This window comes from Capra hircus, chromosome 6 (genome assembly GCF_001704415.2).
Source record: "Capra hircus breed San Clemente chromosome 6, ASM170441v1, whole genome shotgun sequence".
Taxonomy (NCBI): Eukaryota; Metazoa; Chordata; class Mammalia; order Artiodactyla; family Bovidae; genus Capra; species Capra hircus.
The window spans coordinates 68,203,593-68,218,481 of NC_030813.1; the positions used below are offsets into that span (position 1 = coordinate 68,203,593).

General features: G+C 39.8%; 1 protein-coding gene across 1 annotated transcript in view; it reads left to right on the forward strand.

The window, feature by feature from the left end:
* The window catches only part of CWH43 (cell wall biogenesis 43 C-terminal homolog), a 53,040-nt gene extending 38,566 nt beyond the window's left edge, over positions 1 to 14,474 (forward strand). Inside the window, exons 13-16 of the mRNA XM_018049445.1 lie at positions 380 to 524; positions 6,465 to 6,526; positions 10,456 to 10,611; positions 14,022 to 14,474. Of these exons, the coding sequence (XP_017904934.1) occupies positions 380 to 524; positions 6,465 to 6,526; positions 10,456 to 10,611; positions 14,022 to 14,100 (442 nt within the window). The 3' untranslated portion in view covers positions 14,101 to 14,474. The remainder of the gene's footprint in view (positions 1 to 379; positions 525 to 6,464; positions 6,527 to 10,455; positions 10,612 to 14,021) is intronic.

Consider the following 14,889-nt stretch of genomic DNA (forward strand, 5'->3'; position numbering starts at 1 on the left):
AAACTGCAATACTTTGGCTACCTCATGCAGAGTTGACTCATTGGAAATGACTCTGATGCTGGGAGGGATTGGGGGCAGGAGGAGAAGGGGACGACAGAGGAGAGATGGTCGGATGGCATCACCAACTCGATGAACATGAGTTTGAGCAAGCTCCAGGAGTTGGTGATGGACAGGGAAGCCTGGTGTGCTACAGTTCCATGGGGTTGCAAAGAGTCAGACGTGACTGAGCGACAACTGAACTGGAGTTAATGTGTCCTAATAGGAATTATTCTGGGTTTTCACACTGTTTGAAGTTATTATTTGGGAACTTAGGTACCTAGTATTTTTTAAAATTGTTTTGCACATGCAATAAAAAGGTATATTTTGGCATTCTTTTCAGAGATGACCTCGACAGGAAACTTCAAGCTATTGCTGTTTCAAAACTACTGAAAAATAGCTCTGAGCAAGTGATATTTCTGGGATATATCACATCAGCACCTGGTTCCAGAGATTATCTACAGCTCATTAAACACGGCAATGTGAAGGTAACACAACCTTATTAGGTGTTTCGATTTCTTAAATAAAGTGTTGCTTCTTCAGGTTGCAAAAAACCCAACCCAACATTTTAATATGTATCTTGATTATCTAACTGCTGCATGGAAAACTACCAAAACATACTGGCTTTAAATAGCATTTGTCTCTCTGCTCATGAATCTGCAAATTGGACAAGACCCAGTGGGGATAGCTCATGTCTGCGGCACACAGAGAGGTGGCTCAACTGGGGACTGGAGGAGCCACTTTGCAGATGACTCATAAGGGGCAAGTTGGTGGGGCTGTTGACGAGGAGCTCAGCTCGGGCTTTGGACTCAGAGTCCTGGTTCTTTTCTGTAGGCTTCTTGGGCTTCTTTCTTGCATGATGGCTGGGTTCTAAAAGTGAGTGTCCCAAGAGACCCAGGAAGAAGCTGTATTGTCTTGTATGACCTTGTAAGTCATATAGTATCATGCCTGTCATCATCACAAGCCTGCTCACATTCACGTGAACAAAACATAAACCCCATCTCTTGGTGAAGCGAGTGTCAAATTTAAATAAGAATATTATGTGGAAGGTGGATTACTGTAGCCATGTTTAGAAAATAGAATCTGCCACATTGTGCAAGTTAATCATGATGAGGGTAGAAGATAATGTGTCATATAGAGAGGCTGGCTGATCAAGGCCTCACTAAATGACACTGAGATTGTCCTTATCTGTTCAGGTCCCAAATGGTTGAATTTGTTGGTGTATCCAGATATAATCACGCCCTGGGAAACTGACAGTTAAATCCTTGAGATATATATACACACTGGAATGTTAAATGCATTATTTTATTTTTATTAAAAAAAATAGCAATGGATCTTTTTTTTTTTTTTAATTATTTTTGTGGCTGCACTGGGTCTTAGCTGCAGCGCTTGGGATCTTTGATCTTTGCTGTGACATGTGGAATCTAGTTCTCTGACCAAGAATTGAACTGGGACCTCCTGCATTGGGAGCGAGGCGTCTTAGCCACTGTATCACCAGGAAAGTCCCAAGTGCATTAATTTATAATGAGAAATGTAATTGTTATATTTAGTTAAGCCCTATGTACATTTCTTGGTCCTTTACATGTCTCTTTTTAGTTCATTATCTTGAGAGAATATCTGCAAACAAAAAGACTTATCCATCTTATCAAGTGCTTAGAGAGGCAGGTGAGAGAATGTGGCATGATGAGAGTTTTGTATATGTGAGAAAACAAAATGACAGTGGCTTAAATAAGAGAGGTATGTTTCTTTATGTGAATGTCTGGGCAGGTGATTTACTGCAAGTATGGTACTTGGGGGTATTGAGAACGTGCCCCTTCTATTTCGTGGCTCCACATTACAAGGCCTCCACTCCCAAGTTTGCTTCAAGTTCCAAGATGGCCACATCCTTGTTCTAGTTAGCAGATAGAGGATGGGATAAAGACGGGGCCAGGAGCATATACAAGTTATCTCTAAGGCAAACTCCAACACTCATACTTACATTTCATTGATTAGCATTTAGTCATTGGCCATATCTCACTGTTCAGGAAATTGAGAGATTCAGTGTGTGTGCATGTGTGCTAAGTTGCTTCAGTTGTGTCCGAGTCTGTGTGACCCTATGGACTGTGGCCCTCTAGGCTCCTCTGTCCATGGGGATTCTTCTGGCAAGAATATCACAGTGGGTTTCCATGTCCTCCTAAAGGGGATCTTTCTGACTCAGATCAAACCCTCGTCTCTTATGTCTCCTGCATTGGCAGGTGGGTTCTTCACCACTGGTGCCACCTGGGAAGCCGTAGAGATGCAATATTTAATTTTTTTCTTTTTTATAATTGAAATACAGTTTATTTACAGTTGTGCTAGATTGATTCTCTTGTTTAAATTTTCCTTGTTGGAATATACTTGCTTTACAATGTTGTGTTGGTTTCTGCTGTACAGTGAAGTGAATCAGTCATATGCATACATATATCCCTGCTCTCTTGGACCTCCCTCCTAACCTACCCCCATCCCACCCATCTAGGTCATCACAGAGCACCGAGATGTGCTGCAGTATTGAATCCTGATACTCTTCAGTTCAGTTCAGTCGCTCAGTCGTGTCCGACTCTTTGCAACCCCATGAATCACAGCACACCAGGCCTCCCTGTCCATCACCAACTGCCGGAGTTCACTCAGACTCATGTCCATCAAGTCAGTGACGCCATCCAGCCATCTCATCCTCTGTCATCCCCTTTTCCTCCTGCCCCCAATCCCTCCCAGCATCAGAGTCTTTTCCAATGAGTCAACTCTTCGCATGAGGTGGCCAAAGTACTGGAGTTTCAGCTTTAGCATCATTCCTTCCAAAGAAATCCCAGGGTTGATCTCCTTCAGAATGGACTGGTTGGATCTCCTTGCAGTCCAAGGGACTCTCAAGAGTCTTCTCCAACACCACAGTTCAGAAGCATCAATTCTTCGGCACTCAGCCTTCTTCACAGTCCAACTCTCACATCCATACATGACTACTGGAAAAACCATAGCCTTGACTAGACAGACCTTAGTCGGCAAAGTAATGTCTCTGCTTTTGAATATGCTATCTAGGTTGGTCGTAACTTTCCTTCCAAAGAGTAAGCATCTTTTAATTTCATGGCTGCAGTCACCATCTGCAGTAATTTGGAGCCCCCAAAAATAAAGTCTGACACTGTTTCCCCATCTATTTCCCATGAAGTGATGGGACCGGATCCCATGATCTTAGTTTTCTGAATGTTGAGCTTTAAGCCAACCTTTTCACTCTCCTCTTTCACTTTCATCAAAAAGCTTTTTAGTTCCTCTTCACTTTCTGCCATAAGGGTGCTGTCATCTGCATATCCGAGTTTATTGATTTTTCTCCCGACAATCTTGATTCCAGCTTGTGCTTCTTCCAGCCCAGTGTATCTCATGATGTACTCTGCATAGAAGTTAAATAAGCAGGGTGACAATAGACAGCCTTGACATACTCCTTTTCCTATTTGGAACCAGTCTGTTGTTCCATGTCCAGTTCTAACTTCCTGACCTGCACACAGATTTCTCAAGAGGCAGGTCAGGTGGTCTGGTATTCCCATCTCTCTCAGAATCTTCCCCAGTTTATTGTGATCCACACAGTCAAAGGCTTTGGCATAGTCAATGAAGCAGAAAGATGCTTTTCTGGAATTCTCTTGCTTTTTCCATGATCCAGTGGATGTTGGCAATTTGATACTCTTAGACCTAGCTAAAAATCCTACAACTTTGGAATGGGGCAAGGCAGATATTAAGGAGATGAGTTAATCTCTGCCCTAGTGGATAAGGCAGAAGTGGAGTCAAGGTGGACTCTTAATTTTGGCTTTGGTCAGAGGGAGGGTTTATGATGGTGACACATTATTATAGAGAACACGTAAGGAAGGAGAGGTTTGCAAAGAAAATGAGTTCAGCTATGAGCTGAGTTGAACAATCTGTGGGATATTAGGGGAGATGTCTACTAGTCAGCTGAATATATGGATCTGGAACTAAGAAGGGAAGTCAGGATCAGAAATACAGATTAAGGAGTTGTCATTATCTAGGTGATTATTCCAACTGTGGGAGGGGACGTTGTTGCTTACAGAGTTAAGAGACTTGCAGAAGGAAGACCAAAGAGAATCCCTGATAGAGTCGCCTGTAGTGTGGCTCTCGTGAGGGGGATGGGTGAGGGAAGAGAAGGGAGAGAGTATCTCAGAAAAGAGATTAAGTAGAGATCAGAGGAGTAAGAATGAAATCTGAAGAGTGTGGAGTCACAGGGGCTGCATTAGCTATTTATCACTGTGTATCACTGTGAAAGCTACAAACCTTAGTGGCTTAAAAAGAACAGTGGCCTAATAACCTTGTGACTCTGTGGGTCTGTGGAGTGGTGTTCTGTTCTTGCCTGGGTTCACTCGTGTAGTCAGCTGGTGTCTGTGGCTGGGGGTCCTGACATGTCCCCCACTCACTTGTCTGGGCCTTGGTGCTGGTTGCTGGCTGCTGGCTGGGCCTCTCTCCATGTAACCTCTTCATACACTAGCCTACCTGGTGTCACATTTTACCAGCTTTGTGACCTTGGGGCAAGTACTTAACCTTTCTGGTTAACCATCTGTAAAGTAGCGATAATAATACGTATCATGGGGTTGTCATGAGGATGTAAGATAAGATAATATCTAAAAAGTCCTCAGCTTTGTATATAGGATGCACTCACTAAGGGGTAGCTATATATTTGTATTATGTACATCTGGCTGTATGTATAAAATCATATTAGATAAATATGTAAGTATATGGTCTATAAAGTACAGGAGAATATTAGACAAGATGATATTTGGCAGGTTTAAGAAAAAAATTGATTGTATCCTAGTCATAGAGGGAATGTGTGTGTGCACGCAGGGAAGAGGAATTTTATTTTATTTTAATTTAATACTCTATTGGGTTCCACTGTCAGGGTCAGAAGCTGTGTCAAGATTGGCAGCAGATTCTTATATAACTTTTCCTATTAGGAACTTTATTAATGCAGAGAGGAATTTTAATCATAAATGCTTGAGTGAATAGATATTCCTCTTTAAGAAATGAGTATTTAAATTCTGCAGTCTTAAAATTTGAGAGCATCTTTTAAAAAAAATCTGGTAAAATAAAAAGATAGCAAAATGTATTCCTAATTGATTATTCCCACTACATACAGGTAAATGACTAAATTTTTATCTCTTCCCAAGGCAAGCCAGAGCAGTAGTTTTAAAATATATTTGCATTTTTCATCATTAAAATATTAAAAGAATTTTTTTTTTTGCCCTGCTGTGTGCCATGTGGAACTTCCCCAACCAGAGATTGAACCTGTGCCCCTTGCAGTGGAAATGCAGAGTCTTAACCATTGGCCCACCAGGGAAATCCAATTTAAATTTAATTTTTAAAATTTATTACAATTTTTCTATGTATACAAAAGTCATATTGTATGTGTGTGATATGTGAATAATAGTAAAGATTAATTAACAAGAATCCATAGTTCCCTGGTGGTCTAGTGGTTAGGATTCCAGGCTTTCACTGCTATGGCTCAGGGATTCAACCCCTGGTCAGGAACTGAGATCTCACAAGCCACACAGAAGGGCCAAAGGAAAAACAAAAAACCTAGCATTTATGTGTCCACTACCAAGCTTAAGAAAAAAATTTAGAAGTACATAATAAATTGTGTGTATTCTTTTAGTTATTTAAAAATATTTTTAAATTATATTTTAATAGTAAAATCTAGTCAAAATAGTAAAAAGTCAGGTATATTTTTTAAAAGAAGAAAATGAAGGTTTCCTTAGTATAAAAGCTCCATGTTTAGAATTTTCCTAAAATATAATAGCAAAAAAATGCTTATGTTCTGATTTTCTATTGAAAAATAATGCTGGTCTCAAGCTTTCTACATCAAAGAGACTCATGATTACTCCTAAAATGTGTGTTTTTCCAGTGAGTCCATTTAACAAATACAGACTGAACTCTTGCCAGATGCCAGGCTTCATGCTAAGCACCAGGGAGCCAAGGTGATTAAGAGGCTCTCTGCTCAGGCAGGGGAGAGTGGAGACCATAAACAGTTAAGCAGAATGGTGTAGCTGGTGGACCTACAGGACTACACAGGATGGCCGAGGAGCATGTAATCAGTTCTGTTTGGGATGCGAGACTCGCGAAGCTGTGGGAAGCCAGGTGCTATGTAGTAATTACCGAGTTACTTGCTTACCTCCCTCTCTAGATCACCTTCCTGTTTTACAGGGGCTAGAAGGGGAAAAAGTAGGTGTTTTGGAAGTATCTGTAGAATGAGTAAATAATTTGGACCTTAAAACATCAGTAGGAATCAAGTGGAGTACATGTACAAAGAAATGTACAAAGCATGTACAAAGAAAGGCTTATTTATTACTGCAGCTCACACATTTCCCTGACAATTCAAAATAGAGCACTGTTTTTAATGTTTTTAATGCTTCTGTCTCCATCATTAGGATATTGACAGCACAGATCAAGACAGATGGTGTGAATACATTATGTATCGAGGGCTGATCAGGTAAGCATAGGTGTTTGAGAGTTGTTTTTCTGAATCTGTTATTACTGTGATCTTTTGGGTCTATCCTGGAAAGTAAAAGTTTATGGAAGCAATTAATTAATTTTGTTACTTTTCATAAACATTGATTTGGTTAGTTACCCAATTTAACATTTTTTTCAGGGTGTGGCCTAATGATTTAAGAAAGAGTAAATGGCTAAGCAAATCAACTTTAATTATACAAAGAGGATACTGTGTAAGCTGTTAAGCATGATAATTGTTAACTGTCAAAACATGTTGGGAATGGCACCATTTTTGACTGTATGACATGGTAGAAACAGCGTGAACCCTGGGCTTGAATTCCAGCTTTGCTGACTTCTAATCATGTAATCTTGGGTAAGGTGGAGTCACTGCTATATTGTGGTGAGCTCTCCAGGTAGATTATATTTTTCAAAAAAGATTACCCCATATAAAAAGGTGAACATTATCCATATATATAAAATTCCAAAATAGTACAGCTGAAAAATCTCAAAATTCAAGCATGTAACTGTAAATCTGTTTTGAAGGCAGTGTTTCTTAAAACAAAGAACAGTTTAATACCAAAAGAAAAAGACTGATATCTCAGATTGAAAATACTACTTCTGTTTAAATTCATGTTAAAGTGGTTGCTTTAATGGGGATATTAGAGTCTCTAGAAAACAGTTTATGAGATAGATTGAAATAGGTATAAGTTCAAAATGTAGAAATTGTTAGTTGCCAAGTAACAGGGGTATTTGTAGTACCAGTGCCCATTATAACCAATCACTGGGCTCTGTTTGTACTTTTGTGGCCCAAAACCTTTTTTTTCTCCTTAGGAGAGGGAGATGGCAATATTTTTAGACATATATATACATACATACGGCTTTCCAGGTGGCACCAGTGGTAAACAATCTGCCTGCCAATGCAGGAGACTCAAGAGACATGGGTTCAATCCCTGGTTCAGGAAGATCCCCTGGAGTAGGAAATGGCAACCCACTTGAGTATTCTTGCCTGGAAAATTCCATGGACAGTGGAGCCTAGTGAACTACAGTCCATGGGGTGGCAAAGAGTCAGACATGACTGAGCAACTGAGTGCGATGTGTGTGCACACACACCCATACATATAGTGACTATGACTGTGAGAGACGGTATCTTAATCAGCTTAGGTTGCCATAACAAAAATACAATAGAATGGGTGGCTTTAACAACAGAAATTAATTTTATTATGGTTTTGGGGACAGAGGGAAAGAGCATGCATGTTCTGTGATATCTCTTCCTTTTGCTGTTGTTTAGTCACCAAGTTGTGTGCAACTCTTTGGGACCCCATAGACTATAGCCCGCCAGGCTCCTCTGTCCATAGGATTTCCCAGGCAAGAATACTGGAGTGGGTTGCCATTTTCTTCTCCAGGGGATCTTCCTGATCCAGGGATTGAACCCACATCTCTTGCATTGGCAGGTGCATTCTTTACCACCAAGCTACCAGGGAAGCCGATACTCTTCCTATAAGGACACTAATCCTACTGGATCAGGGACCTACCCCACCTAATTTAACTTAATTACTTCCTTAGAGGTCCAAATGTGGCTGCACAGGGCAGGGGGGGTGGGGTGGGTTTAGGGCTTCAACATATGAATTTGAGGGGAGGAGACACAAACATTTAGTCTGTAACAGATGGGAAGGTAATTTTGAAAATATCAAAAATTAATGCAGTTAGGGATGACTGTTATTCAGTTTCTGTCCAGGAAACCAGTTCTATAAACTTTACCTGGATCATCTAATTCAATGCCCTGCTCTCAGTAGGCACTTAATAAATACTTACTGGACAACAATGAAAGACTCTCTGCTTTGGTAGAAGATTTAGATTGTCAGGTTCCTTATCTTCAACGGCTTTTTGAAGGCAGAATCTATGAAATGGGTTAAACTTTGATCTTAGAGATTTGGGAAATAAATGACCTAGATTTACTAGAGAGAGTGACGTTGAATTACAGGGAACTACACAGAACTGGGACCTGAGCTTTTAGACAAATGCATTAACCTGTCAGACAGCTCAGACCCACATCTGATGCCGAGATTGCGCTTCTCTCATCTGCTGTGGTGGGCAGGCTTGCTTCTCCATTTGTTCCAGCTCTGGGTTTCTGTCTCTATTCTGGATGGAGCGACAGGTTTTAGGTGTTCCTCCCTCTCCTACTGTGGCCCAAGCCCCTGTAGGTCTTTCATCTAAATTACCTCTGTATCCTTCTAACTGGTCTCTCTTCTTTGTTACCCTGGTGTCTGCTCTCTACACCATAGCCACTACATTTCTGCATAATGTCCCATCTCCCTCTCAGAGAAACTCTGAAGTCTGTCAGGAAGGCTTTGCATCATCTGCTACCCCATGCAAACTCAGGTTCCCCTTATGCACTCCATTCCAGTCATTGTGGAGCTGGTTCTCAGAAAAGCCAAGTACATTTGACCTCAGAACCTTTGCATTTGCTGTTCCCATTCCCAAGAACACCCTTCCTCCAATACCTGTGTGGCTTGCTCCCTCACTTCATTCAGCTTTTTGCTCAAATGCCAGTTTGTCAGAGAGGTATGCTCTGACCACTCATTATAGAATAATAACCTTTGCCACCAGCGTTTTCTGTCCTCTGTCCTCTGCTTGTTCTCCCACAGTACTTGGGTACTTATCACCGTACATACATACATATATTTGTCCTCCTCAATTAGAATGGAAACTCTATGAGGGCAAGAAATTTGTTTTACTCACTGTTTCCAATACCTAGAACAATGCCTCCATGTAGTAGGGGCTTGATATATATTTGTTCTTTGAATAATGAACAAATGAGTATACTTGTTCTTTGAATAAGAGTCAGACTGAAGCTGACTTTTAAAGAGGCAAACTATAAATAAAATTAATTTTCGGCTGTTCATGGTTCCCCCATTTTTCCATCTGAGCTTCTGATAACTATTTGGATAACATCTACAAAGTGCTTTGAAATTCCTGGAGAACTGAAAGCTCAAAGCAAAAGCAGGATGTAAATTTTTTTTCCAGACATTAACAATGTGCAGTTTTTCAGATGTTGTTGTTCAATTGCTAAGTCATGTCTGACTTTTTGCGACCACATGGACTGCAAGCACGCCAGGCTTCCCTGTCCTTCACCATCTCCCAGAGCTTGCTCACACTCATATGCACTGAGTCAGTGATGCCATCCAACCACCTCATCTTCTGTAGCCCCCTTCTGCTCATACCCTCAATCTTTCCCAGCATCAGGGTCTTTTCCAATGAGTTGGCTCTTTGCATCAGGTGACCAAAGTATTGAAGCTTCAGCTTTAGCATCAGTCCTTCCAATGAATATTCAGAGTTGATTTCCTTTAGGATTGACTGATTTGATCTCCTTACTGTTTAAGGGACTCTCAAGAGTCTTCTCCAGCACCACAGTTCGAAAGCATCAATTCTTTGGCAGTCCAATTCTTTGGATCATAAAGAAGGCTGAACACATAAGAATTGATGCTTTCAGCCATTACAAATCTTTTCTTTAGATGTTTAATTGTGAATGAAAATGTGCATGTGATCTTTGGATTTTTTTTTTAAGGTAAAAAAGAATTTAGGACTATGCTCCTAAATTCTGGAGGATTTTGCTCCTAAATTCCTGCCACTGACACAAAGCAATTATGTGAGAGGCAATTTGTATATATAGAATATTCGTTAGTTACTATAAAAAAGTAAGAGTAAGGTTGCCAATTATGTTAATTAAATCTATGCGCATGTTCCTTATTCATTTACATCATAAAAGAAATATTTTGGTAAATATTTAGAGTAATAAATCAAGTTCATTCTAGTAATATACAGAGTTAGAAACAGGAAGCTGACTTATTAGTGAAGGTATTATCTGCCAGATCTCATCAGATTTCAGTATGATGATAAAATCTTTACAAACCATTTCTGTTTCTGCCACAGATTGGGTTACGCAAGAATCTCCCATGCTGAACTGAGTGACTCTGAAATTCAGGTAGCCAAATTTAGGATTCCTGATGACCCCATTAATTATAGAGACAACCAGAAGGTGGTCACAGACCATAGGGAAGTTCCAGAGAAAATTCACTTCAATCCCAGGTGAGTGAGTTCCTTTATGTGAACTAGAGCTATGAGCTCATGCATCCCCACTAGGGACCTAAATAGTACGTCACAGTGAGCTACGGATTAGATTCTAGAGCTTTATTCACATAAGGAGCTCCTGGTAAACTTTATAACATCTCACTTGGGCTGAAGTTATGGTCCCTGCTCTCTGAGACAGAGAAGCGTGCTGAAATCCCAGCCTCAGGCACAGACGACCACGTGGTACCATACCATCACCATTGTGACAGCTAATGTTAAAGCGTGCTGTGTCCCAGACCCTCTTCTAGGTGCGCCCTGGGTTATCTCCATAATCCTCATTGGATCGGTCTTCTTGTTATGCCCATTTTGGAGGGAAGGAAGCTCAGGCTGAGGAACATAATAGAACTGCACCAGGGTTACATGGCTAGTCAGTGACAGAGCCAACAAATGGGAAGGAAGCCTGTTGGCATCACTGGGTTGCTGTGATTCTCAGCGTTGGCTGCACTAACACTCAGTTAGGGAGCTTTTAATAACTCCCTCTGCCTGGTCCCACCTCAGACCAATTAGAACTTCTTGATGATACCTGGGCTTTGGGTTAAAAAAAAAAAAAACCTTTGCAGGTTATTCTAATGTGCAATTAACATTGCAACTATGGAGAATGGATCATTCATTTCTTTTACAGATATTCCACCCTGTGAAACATATTGGGTGCTGTTTAGTTTTAAATAGAGGTTATCTGAGAAACCTGTTTACAGAAAAACATGTGATTTGCAGTAAGTACTTTGTGCTTCTCCCATGACTGGGTAATGAGAGGCAATATCTGTCTCAAAGCAGGCTCAGAATGAATCATATATTCAATACATTGTTAGTATTATTTGACATTTCTACAACTTTTACCAGTTAATAGCTATAGAAACATCTCAGACCTCATTTTGTATGGGGGAAAAATGACATTTAGGTATTCTCTTTTTTTCCCTTCTTTCTCCTTACAACAAGACACAACTGTATGATAGTGTAGGCAGTGAATTTAAGGAGAGCTCTAGCCCAGTCTGGATTTGCTTCATTTGCTGTATTTGACCTTGCCCTTTGTAACTGCAATGTTCTTGTGAAGAGCATGGGCCCTGGGGTGAAGCTGCCCAGTTGCAAGCCTCAGTCATATCAGTGAACAGCTGGGCAACTGTAGACAAGTTGCTTAACCTCTCAGAACTTCAAATCTCATTTGTAAAATGGGAAAAACAGTAGTGCCTGACTCTTGAGGTTTTTTGAGCTTTGAATGACACACAAAGTTCCTAAAATAGTGCCTGGTAAATGCTTCAGAGCCAGTAGCTGCAATGCCGGCAACAATATTTGTAGCAGTAACAGTAGGAGTAAAATAGAAATCTTCCCTCCTTTTGTTGACTGGGTGAAAGCTGCTCAGTCCTGTCCGTATCTTTGTGACCCCATGGACTATACAGTCCATGGGATTCTCTAGGCCAGAATACTGAAGTGGGTAGCCTTTCTCTTCTCCAGGGGATCTTCCCAACCCAGGGATTGAACCCAGGTTTCCTGCATTGCAGGTGGATTCTTTACCAGCTGAGCCACCAGGGAAGCCCAATAATACTGCAGTGGGTAGCCTATCCCTTCTCCAGCAGATCTTCCTAACCTAGGAATCGAACCAGGGTCTACTGCATTGCAGACAGATTCTTTACCAACTGAGCTATCAGGGAAGCCCTTTGTTGACTAAGGTGACTTCTTAAATGAAAGCTCAAAGATCTGGGAAGAAAAAAATTTTTCCTGTTTCCTTATTCTCACATCAGGAGTGTTGAGAAGTCCAAATAAAGTGTTTTTGGCTAATCACAACTGCAGATTGGTCCAAGCCAACTGTGAAGGGGTTTGATTTGCTTTCTCACTCGGTTTAATTATGAAAATAACAGAAGCATAAGTAGAAGGCCTGCTTTAAAATTTCTTATTATAAAAATGTGTACATATGAAAATTTATAAAATAGAAATAGCCAAAGAAAACCAAGTTAAAAAAACTCATTCCTTAATTCAGCAAATAGCCATTGAGTATCATGATGCCAGTACCATGTTAGTTAGCATCAAGATGTGCTGGAAACTGGGGACAGAGTGGTGAATAAGACCACATATTTGTCCTGTGGAGCTTATGTTCTAGAGGGAAATCAGCAATTCAAAGATTATCACTGGTAATATTTTTGGATACATCTTTTCTTTTTTATATGCATATGTATCTATATATATCACACAAACATATATGTATATGTATCTATATGGGCTTCCCTGCTGTCTCAGACTGTAAAGAATCTGCCTGCAATGAAGAAGTGGGTTTGATCTCCAGAATAAGGAAGATCCCCTGGAGAAGAGAATGGCTACCCACTCCAGTATTCTTGCCTGGAGAGTTCCATGGACAGAGGAGCCTGGAGGGCTATAGTCCATGGGGTCACAGAGTCAGAAATGACTAATACTTTGACTTTTTGTGTATCTATATATCACCCAACTTTGTAAATTTATGAAACATACATGTGTGTATATGTTCATTCTATTTGTTAATCTAATTTTTTTCATCCAAATAGTATATGATGAACTTCCTTCTGTAAAAAAGTACTCTTCTGAAAATATTTTTAATGATTGCATAATATTCCATTATATGGCTATACCAAACTTAGTTAACCAATTGGGTTTTTGTACCTTTAGTCTTTCATTATTACAGAAAGTCTCCAAGGGACTCTTTACATCTTTGGGTATATCCTTGATTACTTCCTTACTACTTGGTCTAGTTGTGAAATAGTAAAAAGGTTATGCAAAATTTTAATATCTCTTATTTTTGTTTTGTGATGACAAAGTACACAGATCTCCTATCTCCTACACTATTGAGGTTATTCGGATATTGCAATCTCTGATGAAGAAAAGGGAGTCATGGCTTCCTTTCCAGTGCCATTTTATTTCATTATACCAACCAGAGCTATATAATTACCTAAGTATTCATTGGCAAAGTAAATCATTAATTTGTAGAACCTGAGCAATGTAGAAGACTTCAAAGTTGGAAATATACCAAAATAGATTTTATAGATCCATACAGGTAACATGAATAACTTCCTTTCAGCTGTAAAATTGATATTATTCCAACTTAGCATGGGAGAAAATCCAGACTTATTTTTCATAAATATTATCAGCTAATAATTCTTAAACAGTTGTGTTTGTGGACTGATCTATAATCATGGAATAAGGACTTTGAAGGTTAAACTTAATATGCTTTTTCCAGAGGCATGAATCCTTTTTTTCCCCTCTTCATTTGCTGTTTTATAAATTAATCACATCTCTGCAGGTTTTATGATAGATAAGTAAGCCACAATAGATTATGGTTGAAATTTTACATAAGAACCTAACTTTTGTATAATTTTTACTTATCAATTACTTTTTTTTTTTTTTAGATTTGGATCCTACAAAGAGGGGCACAACTTTGAGAACAATCATCATTTTCATATGAGTACTCCCAAATACTTTCTATAAACTTTAAAACAAGTCCTAAGGAAAAGAAAAATATTATAAGATAAGAAGAGATGAATTAAAGTGGGAAGATACACACCAAGAAAACCCTCAATTTTGGAAAAATACAGTATCTACCCAGGGGAAAATTCTATCAGTATAATGTGTGTGCTAAGTCACTTCAGTTGTGACCGACTCTTTGCAACCCCATGGACTGTAGCCCGCCAGGCTCCTCTGTCCAGGCAAGAGTACTGGAGTGGGTTGCCATGCCCTCCTCCAGGGGATCTTCCCAACCCAGGGACTGAACCTGAATCTCTTGTGTCTCCTGCAATGGCAGGCAGGTTCTTTACCACTAGCACCACCTGGAAGCCTATCAATATAACATATGTTGCTAAATACAAACATTTTTCCAAATTGTCTTAATTTTTTAAATAAAAAAATAGAATGTGGGGTAATCTAAGAAAGTTTTACTGTGAGAGATAGAATAACAAAAATGTCTTAAGTTTTTAGTGCTTAAAAATAGGAAATGGATTTTTTTTTTAAAATGAGCTGGAAGGATTACTTACAAAAATCAAGCAGCCTTAAATTCCTCTTGGGACAAAGCAGGGGGAAAATCTTTAAAGATTAAGTCTAACTGTTAGAAGAACACTGTATACATACAGCTGCTGAGTCAGCAGCTGCAGCATGCCTATCGCCATCCTGCCCCGAGCTATGATAGAATTGTGTCTCTGCTCTGTGTTTACATCACTTCCTGGCTGTACAGGACACATTCCGTTGATGTCTCTAGTCAGGCCACATTCCATTAATGTCTCC